This window comes from Microtus ochrogaster, chromosome 7, assembly GCF_000317375.1.
Source record: "Microtus ochrogaster isolate Prairie Vole_2 chromosome 7, MicOch1.0, whole genome shotgun sequence".
NCBI classification, from domain to species: domain Eukaryota; kingdom Metazoa; phylum Chordata; class Mammalia; order Rodentia; family Cricetidae; genus Microtus; species Microtus ochrogaster.
In genome coordinates this window covers 39,114,841-39,132,488 of record NC_022014.1, presented here as the reverse complement: position 1 = coordinate 39,132,488, position 17,648 = coordinate 39,114,841, and the positions used below count along the sequence as shown (strand labels likewise).

The window sequence follows — 17,648 nt, the reverse complement described above, 5'->3', positions numbered from 1 at the left end:
GTTAAGTCAGGACACTGCAGACCCCCTGGAGGGTCACTGTGCTGTTTAGAGGGTGTTAAGTCAGGACACTGCAGACCCCCTGGAGGGTCACTTTTACCATGACGGAGACTCATGCTGGGAGGGGAGCAATGCAGCCTCTGCATTCTAGACTCTGCTCTATAGTAAGACCATCTCGGGATTCTGGCGTACCCATCATCAGGTACATACAGACCAATGTCACATTAGCCCCTGCCCCCACATCTACCCAGGAACAGCCAACGAGCCACTGTGAGATGGGGAAACAGCAAAACGAAAACGTAAGGCTGGCAACCCCCAGCAGAAGTCAGCAAGAACCTTGGCCAGTCTTATTCCTAATGTCCTAATCAACACACACACACACACACACACACACACACACACACACACACCCATCATCTCCCTCCTCTCCCCCACACCAGCACCATAAGAACCACAAGGTCACACATCACACCCAGACTTCTCACCTGGACAAGGACTCTGAGTGAGCGCCACCTGTTGGCAGGACTGGAGCTCTGGCACCTGCAGTTCCTCCCATTTCCTTCCTTCTTCTTGGAATGGCTGGAGACTGGGAAGGTCTTCCCAAAGAAATGGAGAAAGCAATTTGTCATATATATATATATATATATATATATATGTGTCATCATGCAGAAACAACTAAGGAAGAGGTAGGCTATGATCTGTGGGTGCCGCGTTCCCTCCTGGGGTCTGGTGCGAAGGGGTCATTCCATAGGAGGCAAATGAGCAAACACCACGAACCTAGGTCTGAAGCTGGACAAATTAACACAGATTCCAGTTCTGTTCATTTACCTCTGTGGCAACAGAGAAGCAACACCTTTGCTGACAGGCCCTGCACAGTCCTTTAGGTTCTGTTCAGTGCTACTTCCATGCATAGCACAGCTGCATCCCCCACCCACATGCGTGCATCCTGGGCACACAGGCATGTATGTGGTGCAGATCAATCTTACCCATCTCTCCCCATGGGATTCTCCCAGAATCTGGGGGTGTGGGTGGGGCACAGGCAAGCACAGTGTCTAAAGGAGTTGTGCTTTGTGCTCAGTCCTCAGCACGAGCATCTGCCCACTTTTCTGGAAGAGAACCTTGCTACAAACATAGGCTACTATGGACAGCAGGAGACATTTCCCTTCTCTACTAGTCTCTGGTTGAGGAACAGTCTCAATGGACAGCAAAATCCAGACTTCCCACTCTCTACAAAAAGCTAGAGGCAAAGCAGAGCATGGAATGAATGCCAAGACAGTGGGGCGCTGTGGGGGGGAACTGGGGTGCCCCGGCTGCAACAGTTCTCTCCCTTCCTGCCTGCCCACTTCTGGACTGCCACTCACCTAGGCAGGACACCTGGGGCACGTCTTTACCCTGGAGGGCTGGCATCTCTATGACCCGTGGCCCGTTCTCTTCAGGTGAGAGGTCTGGCTGAGCTGCAGGGTCGTCTGTTCAGAAAGAGGTAGGACACAAAAGTGTCAACAGTGACCTGCTATTATTGCCGGTGACCAGGGCAGGACCAGTGAGGGAACCCTTGTCTGGCCCAAGAAGAAACTGTGGAGAGACAGCCACTGAGCTGTATCAAGCACAGCTGGTGGTACAGAGGAGAGCAAGGCCGGGAAACTGGGGAAGGGTAAAAGGCAGCATGTGACAAGAGCAGGCCAGGATCATCCCTCTGAGGCCCACTGGGTACACAGAAAAGGGCCCCTGGGGCAAGGACGACTGGAAGCGATGGAAACACTGAAATAATGTCGTATTTGGGACAGAGCCTAAGAGCCTAACTACATGTGTTAGGATAGCCAGGTCACCCACAAATTACCCGTGGATGCTGTACAGGTAGCTTCCTGTCAAGGTTAAGAGGGTAAACAGATCAAATTCAGCCATAGTACCTGAACCTCATGGTGGTGCCCCTCAGTCAGAGTGAGCCCCCCCCCCCCCGCCACTTTCCATATACTTGGCTGCCTGAGAAGCTAGGTCTTACTTGGAGGCATGGAGACCCCGTAGTCTTCCCCAATGATGAATTCTCCGTAGAAACCAGTCTGCGCTGGGTCCAGAAGGGACCAGTCCTCTTCTGAGAAGCATAAGATCATATCCTTAAATGGAGAAACTCGGTTCTGAAAGTGCAGAGCAGGGCTGTGTCAGCTGGGGAAGAGCAGGGCCTTTGTGTCTCTCAGCTGTGATAACCAGATGCCACAGTCAGGTGGCGTGTAACACGAGGCACTTATGCCTGATGACTTCAGAGGCTAGAAATTAAGACGGGGGTGCAGCAGATGGGTCTCTGGTAAGAGCCTGATTTTTTAAAAGTGGTTTAAAGACTGAGGCTCCTGGTGGGCAGTGGGGGCCCAGGTCTTTAATCCCACCACTCAGGAGAGCTCTCTGAGTTCAAGGCCAGCCTGATCTACAGAGTGAATTCCAGGACTGCTAGATGCACAGAGAAACCCTGTCTTGAAAAACCAAAACAACAAAAAGACCTGGGGTCCTCACATGGTGAAGGGGCAAAGCAGCTTTCTGGGCTCTACCCAGTACTATTGCGTCTTCACCTGCCTACCGCCTCCAGCCCTCTGGGGTGTAGAAAGGACAAGTGGATTAAGACTCAGCTAAACTTAGGGGAACACTGCTTGGCCCAAAGCCTGACCTTCAGTTCTCTACAATTTCAGATTCACCCTCCTCTGGGGCTTGACAATCTTTAGCACCGAAAAGGAAGTCTTTGGTGATGCCAAGAACTCATTAAAGCTGTTAAGGGAAAACCAAAAGCCATCTTTTGTATTGTAGCAAGGAGAGTGGCCTTCTACCTAGTCAAGTCCAGGTTGGTGGTTTCATTTACAGGAAACAGATCTCAGAAGAAACACACTCCCAGAGAGGATGCCAGCAGCCCACCTGCAGAGGTCACCGGGATACTGGCACTGGCTCTGAGATTCTTTCTGACCAGGGAAATGTGTGCTGGCCTGAGGATGACACTTTTGCCCAAGGTCTGGGGGAGTCTTGAGCTGCTGATTCTTTTTTCTTTTAACAATTCTCTCTTAATTTAATTTTTGTGTATGACTGTTTTGTCTGCCTATGTACATCTGTACCAAGCAAGTGCCTGGTGCCCTCAGAGGTCAAGAAGCCATCGATCTCCCAGCTAGTTACAGACGGTTGTGAGTCACCACGTAGATGCTGGGAACTGGATCCAGGTCCTCTGCAAGAGCAAAAAGTGTTCTTAACCTCTGAGCCATCTCTCCAGCTCCTCATCATGCCCACTCTATAGTTACTACGCTAATTTTATTCTTGAGGGTTTTTTTTTAAATTATGCTGTATAAAGCCAGTTAGTGCCCCTGTGTTTTAGATTGTTATTCTAAGCCACTAAAAATAGCTAAAGGTTTAATTAAAAAATTTTAAAATATTTTGTTGTATGGGTGAACTACTTGCATGTATGTCTGTGCACCATATGCCTGCAGTGCTTATAGAGGGCATCAAATCCCTGGCACTGGTGTTAACAGACAGTGGTGAGCTGCCATGTATATGCAGAGAATTGAACCCAGGTCCTCTGGAAGAGCAGCCAGTACTAACCACTGAAGCATCTCTCCAGCTTCTTTGTTGTTGTTTGAAACAGAGTCTCAGTGCGTACAGCCACTTCACCTGCCTCAGCCTCCCAAGCACTTGGATTAATGGTGTGTACTACTGTGCTGGCTTGTCATGGTTTCTATGGACAGTTGTTATTCTCGTCCCTTTGGCCCAGACACAGAAAGTTGATTGCTCAGTCAGAATCTCACCATCTCCAACAAATGCTAGATCTGCCACCACCTGCAAAGCTCTCACAGTAACTCCCCTCCTCCTGACCACCAGTCAACACCAAAAGACACTGGATCCACCTCACATCTTCTGCTCTAGCCAATCCATACCAGGTGCTCATACTACACTCTCGCTACCTCCAAAACACTCACCACAATATTATCAAACAGGCAGGCACTGAACTAAGAACAAAAACTTTAAGAAAAGCCTCAATGGACTGTCTAAGATGGAAGTCCAGATAAGCTGAATGCTGCAGTGTGACCTACAACTTAATCACCAAGTCATATAAAACAAGACAAATCTGTGATGCTTGGGGAGACAACACAGGATGGATCACAAGGGACAACACACCTGCATATATCCAAACCTGACTCAGAGGAAACCAAGCAATTCATTTCTGTGGGGACTCGAGAACATAAAGATGGTGCTGAGCTCCTATGGAGGAGCCCTTTTGCAATGATAATTTGCTACTTCTCATGTCAACATGGGTCAGAGCCTTCCCTTCAGCTTGATGCCAGGGTGGCACTTCACTACAGTGTGATTTAAAAGCCAGTGACAACTGGCTAGTGGCAGCGCAGCATGCCTTTAATCCCAGCACTCCACTCAGGAAGCAGTGGCAGGTGGATCTCTGTGGATTCAAGGCCAGCCTGGTTACAGGGCAAGTTTTAGGACAGCTAGGCCTACATAGAGAAACCCTGTCTCAGAAAACAAACAAACAAAAACTCCCAGTGGCTAGACAACCAAATTGCCTTGAGGTGTACACATTAGCAGAGTAAGGGGGTGCACTGGCTGAGTATGTTGAGGGGACACATTAGCAGAGTAAGGGGGTGCACTGACTGAGTATGTTGAGGGGACACATTAGCAGAGTAAGGGGGTGCACTGGCTGAGTATGTTGAGGGGACACATTAGCAGAGTAAGGAGGCGCATCTTGCTGTGTGGGCAACAAAGCCCCATGTGGGAAATACTAGACAAGAAACTCATCAGCTCTCCGGGTCTCAAGAACTTACTCGGCCTTAGTCTGTTAGTAGATTTTTTGTTAATTACTAAATATTTTCATTGTTCAGAGGAAAAAACATATAGGTTGGCTTAACCGATCTATGTTGCAGTCCTCTGTTACTAATTTCTAAATGATGAACAGTTTCTCTCTCCCAAACATGTAAACTGGTAGACCAAATCCAGCCACATATTCTTGCTCAAAAAAAACTGAACTACCCATACCCACATAAGCCTTTCCAAAACAAGCCACATCTAAAAATACAGAGCAGGCCTCGTGGTGAGTGGATTTTCTCTCCCACCTTCCTCCCTCCTACCACTTGTGGCAAACTAGGCTAAAGGACGCCACAGATCTCATCTACCAACCACCCTGCTCTTTAGAACACAACTTCCTAGGAAAGAGCCCCTCCCCAAAGAGGAGGAGCCCTGAACAGAAGGTCACCTAAAGCACAGGAAAAGAGCGGTCACCTGGGATGCTGCTCTCAAAGTCTAGTGGGAAGGGCAGGGCTGGAGAGGTGGCTCAGCAGTTAAGAATCCTTAATGCTTTTGATTCCTAGCACTCACGTGTTACACAGTCATGCGTACAAAACAAACCCAAGTAAATTATAAAGAGGAAACAGTAGGGAAAAAAAGCTGAGGTATTTGAAACACAGGTCAGAGAACAGAGAAGAGCCTGGATCATTTTTAACTCAGTTTCAAGCTAAGCCAGCAAAGGAGAAGACAACAATCTGTCCACGTTGCTTTCTCCTGCTCAAACTCTATCAAGGTCACAGCATTCTTTTGGAAACAAACAGCCAGAAAACAGCAGAGTTAAGAGCCAGACAGGGTGACATCACACCTTCAGATCTATAATCCTACTAGCTTTGTGAGCCTGAGGCCGGAAGACAGCCACAAGTCCAAGACTAGCCTGAATCAGTCTCAAAAAAAAAAAAGAAAAGAAAAGAAAAGAAAAAGACCCTGCATGGACTAGTCTCCTTCCTGTTGACAGCTGACAGTTCCTGTCCTGTCCTTGTCATCTACACCCAGTGAGGGCTCAGCATGAACCACGGTTTCCTACTCCTGAATCTCATTATGGAATGCCTTAGCCTCAGGTCCTGTGAATGCGTCATACCCTCTATCTTCAGTTTCTATCAACAGCGACACTTTCTTGCTCTCTTGAAACATTTAAGAAAAAATTTCAGTTTGCTTTATGTATATATATGGGCACTTTGTCTGTGCACTACTTGAGCACCCACCTGGGCCCAAGAAGGCCAGAAGAGGGTGTTGCATACCATGGACGTGCAGTTAACAGATGGCTGTGAATTGCCATGTGGGTGCAGGGAATCAAATTTAGGTCTTAATTGCTGAGCCAACTTTCACTGTGTCCTTCTGAGACAGAAGGGATAAGCAAGTCTCTGAAGCCTATCTGTACCACTGTGCTCATTTGCTCAAGTATGGATGCAAAGAGACCAAAGATAATCTCAGCTGTTGTCACTCCATCTACCTTTATAGTTTTTATTGTCGTTGTTAACGGTGGACAAGGGCCTCACACTGGCCTGAACTCACCAAGTGAATAAAGAGAAGAAATAAAAAGGAAAGGACACGACTGCTCTCGGTGTGGTGGAGGAGAGAGTTTACTGTAGATAAGTGGGAGAGCGTGGGCAGAGGCAGGGACGTCTGGGAGAGTCCAGACTGCACATGACCAGGCTGTGCAGTGCCATGTGGTGTGGAGAAGGAAAACAGAGAGAGGGGAACCAGGTGCAGCAGCCAGGAGGCCAAAGGTTCTAAAGGGAAGGGGAACCAAAATATCTGGATTATATGGGGAAGAGCCTCTGGGGGATGGGGAGCCCAGTCCCTAGGCTGGAGAGTTCAGGGTAGAAGGTGGGGTGTGCTGTAATCCATACCCTGTAACGCTAGCCTCAAAACATTATGAATACCAGTGGGGAGCATGGCAAGAGGCCCAGACAAAAACATTCAATTAAACCTCTTTTTAAAAAAGCTTTAAATGACCTGCAGTTTATGTATATAATGCATAGGGAAAAAGTTACATGCATAACTTGAATCTTATTCCAAGTTCTAGCTTGTTTGTCTGTGTGTGTCGCCTCCTCTCCACAGGGTTTCTCTGTGTTAACGGCTCTAGCTATCCTGTAGACCAGGCTGACTTGAACTCAAGAGATTGCACCCCAGTGCTGGGACTAAAGGTGTGCAACATCACAGCACCACCCAAGTTCTCATTTTATGTATGCAAATATTTCAACACCCACCCCAAACCTAACAGCCCTAAGCATTTTGGAGTCAGGCTGTCAACTCTGCATGTGCCAATCTCTAGTTCTTCACAGTCTTCTACAGGTGCAGTCCCTGATGGAACCTACATTTTCTGGGGGAAGGCAGCAGAAAGGGCAACGAGAAGGGAAAAGCGAAGAGGACCTCAGGGGATGAGGAAACAGGGCTGGAAGGAAATACGTTCCTCCTGCTCCTCCTGCGAGACCAGAGCCCAGCTGCACCCTCTCAGAACACCACTGCACTCCTCAGAACACTGAAACAAGCAAACGTGGCCCAGGGACACAGCAGACAAGACACACCAGGGAGCCCATGTGACCCCATGTGGTCACGTGATAGTGCTCCAACTGCTTTACAATCTTGAAACCTAGGTGCCATTTTGAAGATCACCTCGTCTTTGTGAAGTAACTAAATCCTCTTCCCTGGGGGATTTTAAAGGAGAGGCAGCTACTACAGGGGCTCTCTGTGTACACCTGCAGTTTCCTGGAGTGTCCCGGTGAGCAGCCCTTTGAGCTGCAGGAAGAGCAGAAACAATGGGCATCTTTAAGCTCAGCCCTGCTCACCTTGGTCTTGGGGCTAAGGCTGAACATCCGGTGGCAGACAGTAAGCAGGCCAGAGTCCTGGAAGAACTGTCCTGTGGGGCAGCTCAGAGATGAGCTTGTTTTAGAAATCACTCACCGGGGGCAGCTGGCAGGTGGTCACCGGCTGGGCGTCCCTGACACTCTGCTCCTGAACAAGGAAACCATCTTGCGGAACTGGAAGAGATGGAGAAGATGTCCCAGAGGGAGCCAGGCCCCATAACCTCGCAGACTTCCAGGGGTGGCTCTGTGCTGCAGATGTGCAAGGAAAGAAAAGCAGAGGGACCAACAGGCGCCATTCCTTTGCTCTGCATAAACCCCACTCTGTCTTAACTTGCAAAACGAGCCCTTTGCAAACCACAAGGGTTCTGGTAGTCTTTTCAGAGAGACAATGGGGACTGTCCCAGGGAATGCCTGGCTTTAGGGTAGCCTGATCAATTAGCTATCCAACCTCTGTAGATCCAGGGACTTGTTTCAGCATCTAAAATATACCCCAAAAGAGCCAGGTACAATAATTACACACATAACCCCAGCATTTGAAAGATGGAGGCAGGAGAATCAGCTAGCTTCAACTATTATAAAACTCAAAAACTAAACACAGGGTCAGTAAGATGGCCTAATGAGTAAGGGGGCTTGCTGCTAACACAATGACTTGAATTCAATCCCAGGCACCTGCACTGTAGAAGGGAAGAACCAACTCCTTCAAGCTGCCCTCTGACATTACATGCATGCCATAGCATGTTTGCACTGATATGTATGAATATTTACAAAATCCCAAATGAAGGCCAACATTGTGGCACCAGGGTCCACTGAAAGTGAGGACGATGTGGGACAGTATACATCTGTAAGCTGGACACCTACAAAGCTCCACAGAAAACTGTTGTCCAGGTTAGTGTGGCCGCGGTACCAGAACCCTGGTACCATTACTGAGAACGGGAACGAGCAGGGCCATGACTCTCTGCCTGCTCTCCTATGGGGTTGCCTCATCCACCTTTGACATGAGGGGATGTGCTTAGTCTTATGACAGCTTGCTATGCTGTGTTAGGTTGATGTAACTGGAAAGCCTGCTCTTCTCTGAAGGGAAATAAAGAGTAGTAGATTGGGGGGGGGGGTGCGTAGAGGGGAGGAAGGGAAAAACTGTAGTCGGGATGTATTATTATATGATAGAATAAATTTTAAAAATCCACAAATACATCTAGACAGTTAATGTTTAAAAAAAAAAGGAAAAGAAAACAAAAACAGCCAGATGGTAGCAGTGCACACCTTTAATCCCAGCACTTGGAAGGCAGAGGTAGACAGATCTCGAAGTTAGAGGCCAACCTGGTCTACAAAGTGAGCTTCAGGGCAGCCAGGGGCACACAGAGAAATCCTATCTTGAAAAAACAAAAACAAACAACAACAAAAACTTCTCACAGAAACTATGACCGGCTGGATGGTAGTGGTGCATGCCTTTTTAAGTTCCAGGAGAGGCTCCAAAAGCTACAGAGCAACAAACAAACAAACAAACAAAGACCTAACCCAAAAGAAAATATAAACCCAAAAGAAAAGAAATGGAACCTCCAAGGGGCAAGTCAACCTGACGCTACCTGGGAAATTTGTCATAGTAGCTGTTATGGGATCAAATTATCTATTGATAGTGAACTGATAAAGAAAACATGGCCTACAAGAGAAGAAAAGAAGAGCTAAGGAAGGGTAAGGAGGATAAGGGACACATGACATCCAAGTAGGAGGGGGCTATAAGGTAGAATAAAGGAGGGATGGACAGAAGGATGGGGAAGAAACCAATCAACAGGAACATATTACTGAAATGCCATAATCTAACCTAACACTTGATATACATATAAATGTATGTATCTATATTATATGTACGTGTGTGTATACATGTATGTATATTAAAGGCATGTGCCACTACCCCAGGCTGCAAACTGTCTCATAACATTCATTTTTCCCCAGCACTTGGGAGGTAGAGGAGGTGGATTTCAGTGAGTTTGAGGCCACACAGCAAGTTTCATGATACTCAGGGAGACCTGACTCAACAAAACAAGAGTCAGAGAGGGGGAGACAGAGAATACACAAACAAAAATAGGCACTTGGGATACTAGTCAGTCATGAAAGCGTGAAATCCTCCCACCTGTGCATCTCCTAAGAAAATGAATCAGGCACAGGATGACAAGCACAGCTCAACCTTGCTCAGACATGGAATTTAAAACTTCAGGTGAAGCCGGGCGGTGGTGGCGCACGCCTTTAATCCCAGCACTTGGGAGGCAGAGGCAGGTGGATCTCTGTGAGTTCGAGACCAGCCTGGTCTACAGAGCTAGTTCCAGGACAGGCTCCAAAGCCACAGAGAAACCCTGTCTTGAAAAACCAAAAAAAAAAATAAAAATAAAAATAAAACTTCAGGTGTGGTGGTGCTACAACCCCAGCATTTGGTAGGCTGGGTACAGACATCCAAACTGAGGCCAACCTGAGCTACAGGGAGTCCAGGCTGAGACCACGTCTCAATAGAGGCTATATAGTGTATTATTTCTAACTATTTCAAGCCATATCACAGATTTCCCAAGAAAGTTTTAAAGTTCTTTATGGTTTCTGGAGGAAACGTTTTAATTCTGCTCCCTAATGCCTGTTCGTTATTAATTGTGTTCCCTAATGCCCGCCACCTATCACAGAGGACTGATCGCTCTTACTCTACCCAAACAAAGCCGAGCCTTGGGGGAAGAGCCTCACAATGAGAAGCTGTATCTCTAGCAAATCCTAGTGTTTAATGTTTTCCCAAATGCTGTGCACCAGAAAGTCCTGTGCTGAGTATCGCTTACGTAAGCAACCTAAAGCCTGAGTGAATGCTATGTTATCTCAGAAGAATCTAGAAGATTCTTCACAGCAGGCCTCTCCCTAGGCATTCCTCCCCTAAGACTGCTCACGTACATCCCAGGCTGCAGGAAACAGTACTGGTGATTTGGGGAAATGGCTTCTTCCGTTTCCTGGTATGTTTAAACTATGTTCCTTGGAAATTTACATGATCAAATTCTAACCCTAGATACCTCCGAATGTGACGTATTTGGAGGAAGGCTCTCCAAAGAAGCAATTAAGTTAAAATGAGGTCATGAGCATGGATGGACCCAAATTCAACATAACTGCGGTCACTAAAGAGGGGTAGTTAGAAGACAGCTGTACAGACAGAAGATACAGCAAGAAGTGGTTGTCTACCTGCTAACGTAAGGAAACCCAGAGAACCCAAGGCTGACCAGTCCTTCACTTCAGACCTGCAGCCTCACAGATAGCTATGAGAATAAACTGCTGTTAGCGGAGCGATCCAGTGTGTAGAACATTGATGGCAGCCCCACCAAGTCAACATTGCCTTCACTTCTAGCCAGGGGACTGCAGAGTTCTGATTTGTGTAGAAGTCAGGAAACATTTTCAGGCACGAAAATTGTATATACGTGCGTGTGTGTGAACATACATATATTTATATAATTTTATATGTATACATACACATATAAAATTCACATACACACTATTTTTTAAATAGACTATTACCACCAAGTATGAAAAAGCAGGCCTGTAACTGCAGCACTCGGGAGGCTGAGGCAGGAGACTCATGAATTTGAGGCTAACCCAAGGAAGGGGAAGTGGAAAAAGAAAGAGAAACGGATGGGACAAGGAAGGAAAGGAGAAGGAAAAAGAAAAACGAGAAAACAGCCTTTGATTTTAGCTTGGGTGAGGTCCTGGAGACTGAACTGGGGACTTACACACACAGGCAGATGCCCTCCACAGACAGAGCAGGACCTCCAGCCCACTCAAAAATTCACTGCCAGAAACAATTTTGAAAATCACAAGAATGCACTTTTCCCTTTATAATTAGAGTAACCTGGCCACCCAAACATGTCTGAAACCTCAAGGTGGCAAAACCTTCCAGGATCACAAGGCCGACTAGACCAACAAATCAGACAAAAAGAATGCTGTGCGCATACTTTTTTGTGGCCCTTTAGCATTTATACTGTAGGAGCCATTATAAAAGATGAGAAATTAAAATACACAGCATATGCCTAAGTTACAAAACTACTGAACAGAGCTAGTATTCCAGAGGTTACGGTGGGAGGATTGAGTTTTCCACAGACTGAGCAACATAAAAAAACCAGACTCATCTCAGAAAACAAAACAAAACCTGCCATGCTATCTTTTATTCCTTCCTTCCTTCCTTTTTTCTTTTTTTGGTTTTTGGAGACAGGGTTTCTCTGTATACGTCCTGGCTGTCCTGGACTGCGCTTCGTAGACTGGGCTGTCCTCAAACTCACTGAGATCTGCCTGCCCCTGCCTCCCAAGTGCTGTATCTCTAGCTGGACTGGACCTTGCTATATAGACCATGTTGATCTCCAACTCACAGAGATTCATCCTGAGTGCTGGGATTAAAACTGTGTACCACCACGCCACCATGTCAATGTTATCTTTAAGAGGAACACTGGTCCCTAGGCCTTGTCCCTAGAATTGGTTCCTCAAGGAACCAATCGGTGTCCTACTCTAGCTCAGAGGAATGGTGGCTCTGGCTTTGTGCATGACTTTGCCCTGTCTCTGCAGTTGCTGGGTGCTTTGGATACTCAAACCCTGCCAGAAAGCACTGGGGCCATCTGAAGGAGAGGTCACTGTTCTCTCCCGGGGGAGCTTAAATTTTCTTACAGCTGCAGGGTAACCCAGGCAAGACAATGTGGTTTTGAGAGGATGGAAAGTAGAGCTTTGTTCAGATTAGGCCACAGGTCCCGGTCCTAGTGACTATGTCTCCACTGAGAACACCCATAAAGAAATAAGCATATAACCTCACACCATCTGCTCAAGGCCTTCCCTCTGGGTCGGTTGCTCTGCGGAAGGACCCAGACCACAACCACAGTTCACAGTTTAGAGGAGACAAGAGAATGTTAAAAAGCTGTCGTCTGTCACCTTAGTCAACACCAGAGCACACGGATGGTGTACAACTAACTCAGCTCCCCAACTCATTACAGGCTCCATACCTGGGTCCTCAGGGGGCTGGCCTGGTGGTCTGCTGAGGAGCCCTAGGCCCTGTGCAAGGGCCACAGGTTGGGCGTCAGGGTTGCTCTGGGACTCCGCTGACACTCGCTCTTGCTCAAGGTCCTGAGGCCCAGGCACATCGCCATCGTCAATCACCACCGGATCTTCACAGTGCTTGAGCTGCAACCCCAGAGAGAGCAAGTGAGGGCCAGGCAGAGAGAAGTACGACAGAGCCCTGCCTGTAGGCTCTGCACAGGTCTGGGTAGGCCCTCTCCCTTCTGGTTCTGCCTCCCATGGACTCAACAGTAACGATCAGCTCAACTTAAGACTTCATAAAGAGTAACGTTTGCTATCTTAGGAAGGCTTGCTTTCTTAGGTAGCCAAACACTGGGTCTAGGCAGAATTTCTCATCTTGGGGTTAGGGGTCTCACAAGTTTAGCAGGCTCCCCTCTCCCAGATGCCCGGTGCTCACCCACTGCCAGGGTCTCCCTGGCTCCCGTTCCAGAGCCTCTACTGCAGCCACAGCCTGCTCTCCACTCTCCGGCTCCTGGGCACGCACCCAACTCTGGATCTCCCATGGCAGGATGGCCAGGAACTGCTCCAGCACCAGTAGCTCCAGGATCTGCTCCTTCGTGTGCCTTTCGAGCCGCAGCCAGCCCCGGCACAGTTCCCACAGGCGCTCCAGGGCCTCCCGTGGGCCTGCCGCCTCCTGGTAGCGGAACCGGCGGAAGAGGCGGCGAGAGGACTCTGGGCTGGGAGGCTCACCCTGAGGGCTGGGGTTCTCTCCAGGAGGACTCCGCATTTTCCTGGGCTCCTCACTTTCCTTTGGAGCCAAGACTCGTGGGCACAGGGCTGTGGGCATGATGGGATTTGATGGGGGTCAGCGGCAGAAGACGGCCCTATTTCCAAACAGAAATTGCTGGCTTCAATGCTCTGTGCTCTGGTCTCCTGTGGTTGTTTCTGGGGGTGGGGGGTAGACAAAGCCCACAGGACACCAGCCCTTTGAGGAATCCCTGGGAAATACATGAAGTGTTGGTGTGGCTGGTTCTTACACATGGGGGCAGAAAGAAAGATGGCTCTTCCCATGAGCATCACTCCATGTAGGTTCCCCTAAGAGGTGGCAGTGAAGGCAGAAATCTGGGAGAGAAGTGGTGGCATTTCAACAGGACACTGACGTTTCCAGCATCCCAGGAAAACAAGGCCACATGCAGATATGTGTAACCCAGGCTTGTGATACCTTTGGGGGACAGGTCTTCTTGGAGGATATAGCCCCAGCAAGCTACAGTCTTGAAGCTTTGGCACCAAAGTCACTGTCTTTGTTCTTGAGATCTTCACAAATTGAACTGAAAAAAAAAAAAATGCAAAGAATGAGCCATCCAAGACCATCCTGGGGCAATGCCACTTTGCCAAGGACAGAATGGCTGGGTAAGAGCCCAACAGAGCCTGCCCTCTGTGTGTCGGCAGGGGCAAAAACTTGCAGGCAGAGAAGGAACTCAAAAAATAAAAACAACAACAACAAAAAACCCACTGTATTTTAAAACACCATCGCTAGGCATAGGGGTGCAAGAGGTGCAAGGTCCTAGGTTAGTTGCTGCAGCAAAGTTGCTTCTCTTCCCCAAAACTCAGTGTTTTAGGACAAGTCTTACACCCCACTGAGTGCAGCATAGGAACTATGGTCTTTATTGTACATCTAAAGTCCATCTGGCTCTGGGGGCTGGAGGGACAGACAGCTTAACAGTTCAGGGTACACCCACCCCAAGCTGTTCACAAAGCCCTGTAATTCCAACTCCAGGGTCTCCACCAACCTTCTTCTGACCTCCATGGGCACTGCACTCAAGTGTATATATCTATACACAAATGTCTACAAAGGGATACACATAAGTTAAAAAAAATTCTAAAGTTACCTGTAGTTAGACATGGGGGGGTGTGAATAAGTGTGTGTAAAACAATGTAACAACTAGAGAAAGAGGCCAAGATTTGGGGAGCGGGGTTGGAGAAAAAGGAAGGGGAAAATTATATAATTACATTTTAGTATATAAAATGTGGTTTAAAAAAAAAAACAACTTAAATCTCATGAGTTCTGATCCCTTGTTCTCTCCAAGTCATGCTCCAGGCAGTGGTACACACCGACTTCACAGACCTTCTTGGTCATGTGGGAAGGTCTTTCATGACTCTTTTTTTTTCTATTCGTTTTCTTTTTGGTTTTTCGAGACAGGGTTTCTGTGATTAGCTTTTGGAGCCTGTTCTGGAACTCGCTCTGTAGACCAGACTGGTCTTGAACTCACTCCCAGAGATCCACCTGCCTCAGCCTTCCGAGTGCTGGGATTCAAGACATGCACCACCACCGCCCGGCATGACTTTTCACTCTTGAAGAAACTCGGTGCCACAGACTGCCACACACCCGCGGTAGGGCAGGGGTTCTCTAGACCTCCCTAGCTATCACGTACAAAACCCAGCAAACACACACAGGCCACTCCACTTGACTTCCGAACACTGGGAGAAAAGGCAAAAAACGGAGACACACAAGGTTCTGCTCTCAGGCCTCTGGGAACTCCAGGCAGGGCCACCGACCCTTCACACTCTCACCTGGAAGAGATTCCTAGCGAGGCAGCGCCACTTAGCAGGAAGACAAGAGAGACCAGAAAAGCCACCAAGCAACCGAACAACACCTGGAACCCCAATTTCTCTGTACTCCTTTGATTTCCGAAGCAAAGACAAACAGACACCCGGAGCGAAACTCTGAAAGCAACAGGCTGTGAACCGCGACTACTCTCACATTTTACTCCGGTATTAAGATCCCAATCTCGGCCCCGCCCGCGCTCTTCCCAGCTTCCTCCGCCCACTGTCTCCCACCTGCTGGGCCCTGAACCGCTCAGGTCTAAGCCCATGGTGGGGTATCCAGCGTCCCACCCTCGGCACCCAGCTCTGCCGTGGAACTGCTCTCTCTGGGAGCCCCTAGGCCAGACTGGCGTGTGCCTCTTTGTCACCCTGGCACCTGGCGCGCAGGAGCCTCGGGAGCGGAAGCTTTATGAATGAACTACCGTTAGTGAGGGGAGGGCTCCCCCAGGGGCGGGGCTTGCCCAAAGCTGCTACTGAAGGAGCAGAATTGGAGGAAAGGAATGAGGAGGGTATCTTAGGCCAGGAGAACTATGGGGTTTCTGTCGCTTACACTCTTCCAGGTTTGCTGGCTCTTCGCCTCGAAGCCTGGGACTGCAGGGCTGCAGGTTCTCACCTTCCAGCCCGGTCTCCCTGGTGTCTTGGCCGAGGCGGCTCCTCTGCAGGGGCCAGACTCCGTCCCTGGGCAGGCCAACCCTGTCTCGGGATCATTTAGAAAGCTTCAGCTGGGCTTGGGAGAGAAGGGAGACGCCTGAAAGACAATCGTATTGCTTCATCCCCCGAGGGCAACGATGAGGACGCAGCTCTGGGAACAGGGATCTGGGCCAGGACGCGGGAAGTGGAGAAGAGGGAGCGGGACCCAGGCGCAGGGCTGGAGATCAGAGCGCGGGAAGTGGGGAGCAGGATCCGGGTTCAGGCAGCAGGACATGGGAGACCGGTGCACGGTATACTCACGGCTGAGCAGCGTCCCGGTTGGCGGGCCGCGCAGGCCGGGCCGCCGCGGAAAGGAAAGGCCGGAGCCCTCCGGCTCCCTCCCCTGGGACACTTCCTGCACCGCTCTAGGACCGAGGAGGTCTCCTCATCTCAATGGTTCGCTTCCCCGCCTCCCGGCCGAGGTGTACGCGGCGGGTGACATCCGACACCCCCGGCCCGCGAGGCCCGCCCCGCCCCGCTCTGTGCTCGCCCGGCTGGGGCGCGGGGCCCGGGCTTTGTGGGCCTTGGCAGCCCGTTCAGGATGTGCGCGTCCCGGCGGGACACCGGCGCTAGGGGCCAGTTCCCGCGTCCACTAGCCAGGGATGCTGGCCTTGCTCGCTCTTCCCCGCTCCTCTTGTGTGGGCGCAGGGAAGGGCCGGTGTGGCGGGTCTGGCGGAATGCCAGAATTGGGAGGAGGAGAGATGAGGTGTAGGGGGATATTTCTGTGACCACCCGCATCCAGTCTGTGCCGGTGTGGCCCAACCCCTTCCAGCCAAAATTCCATTTCAAAGCCGGCAGTTCCAGAGCCACCCAGGCCAGCAAGAATGGCGAAATACAGACCCGACGATCCACTGGGCACGCCGAAGTATCGGCCAGAGCCTTCAGGGTGTGGAAATCATGTGCTGTTCTCTGTTTAAGGAAGGCTGTAGCATCCTGTGTCCTTCTGAGCACTAGGACGGTCTTGGAGTACGGAGAGAGAAGACTGCCAATCCTGGGAGTGGGAGTCAGGGAGCTTGCTGCTGGCTTAGTGCAAAGAGGTTGATACACTGCATAGAGACAGGACAGACTTCAGTGACGGAGAGTGGTGGGTAACCAAGAACCAGGGCATCTGAACCGATTCCTGCTGTATCCACCCTATACTGAGTAGAGTCCAAATCCTCCCCAATCTGTACCCCAGGGCTGGACAATGGAAACGGACTGTCCAAGGGAAGAGGCAAAGGAAGTTCTGCTTAGGAGTGAGCTACTGTGCTGATTTTCTAACGATCCTCTTTCAAGGGTACATGGAAAGAGATCTGTTCCCTTAAATAAAGAAGGGATGGAGACACCCCGTCACCGTCACAGGCTGACTGATTTGTCTTGTGGGTCTATGTGCTTCTGTTTCCTTCTAATAACTGGGATAATTACTTCTGACTAGTAAGCATCAAGTCAAATGTCCAGCTTTTGTGACGTTAGGAGGTGAGTGAGTGGTTATATGTCCCTCAAGTGCAGCAGAGTCACTCAGAGCTGGTACTTGAGGGCTTGCAGGGAGCATTAGGAGCCACCTTCTGCTTATCTAGAGTTACAGATTCACCAATCCCTTCCTGGAACACCAGCCAGGAAGCACAGCCTAGACCCTGGGTCCTAGAGCAGCCAAAGACACCCCCCCCCCCAGGCCAGTCAAGCCCAGCAAGCCCAGCTGTGCACTGGCCCAGCTGTGCCTCTTGAAGGACTACTACTGCCTGAGCT

The 17,648-nt window shown here is 49.5% G+C and overlaps 1 protein-coding gene across 4 annotated transcripts in view; it reads right to left on the bottom strand.

Moving 5' to 3' along the window:
* Znf496 (zinc finger protein 496) overlaps positions 1-17,246 on the bottom strand; it is a 26,259-nt gene extending 9,013 nt beyond the window's left edge. Inside the window, exons 1-10 of one of the 4 annotated variants that reach the window (XM_026780941.1) lie at positions 16,185-17,246; positions 15,784-15,981; positions 13,852-13,957; positions 13,667-13,751; positions 13,087-13,513; positions 12,617-12,794; positions 7,717-7,793; positions 1,997-2,129; positions 1,359-1,463; positions 483-593 (exon numbers count right to left, since the gene is read on the bottom strand). In XM_026780941.1, coding sequence (XP_026636742.1) covers positions 483-593; positions 1,359-1,463; positions 1,997-2,129; positions 7,717-7,793; positions 12,617-12,794; positions 13,087-13,476 — 994 coding nt within the window. In that variant the 5' untranslated portion in view covers positions 13,477-13,513; positions 13,667-13,751; positions 13,852-13,957; positions 15,784-15,981; positions 16,185-17,246. The remainder of the gene's footprint in view (positions 1-482; positions 594-1,358; positions 1,464-1,996; positions 2,130-7,716; positions 7,794-12,616; positions 12,795-13,086; positions 13,514-13,666; positions 13,752-13,851; positions 13,958-15,783; positions 15,982-16,184) is intronic. The other 3 variants (XM_013347406.2, XM_026780942.1, XM_026780940.1) reach the window with 3 other exon arrangements.
* Positions 17,247-17,648: the final 402 nt, after the last annotated feature.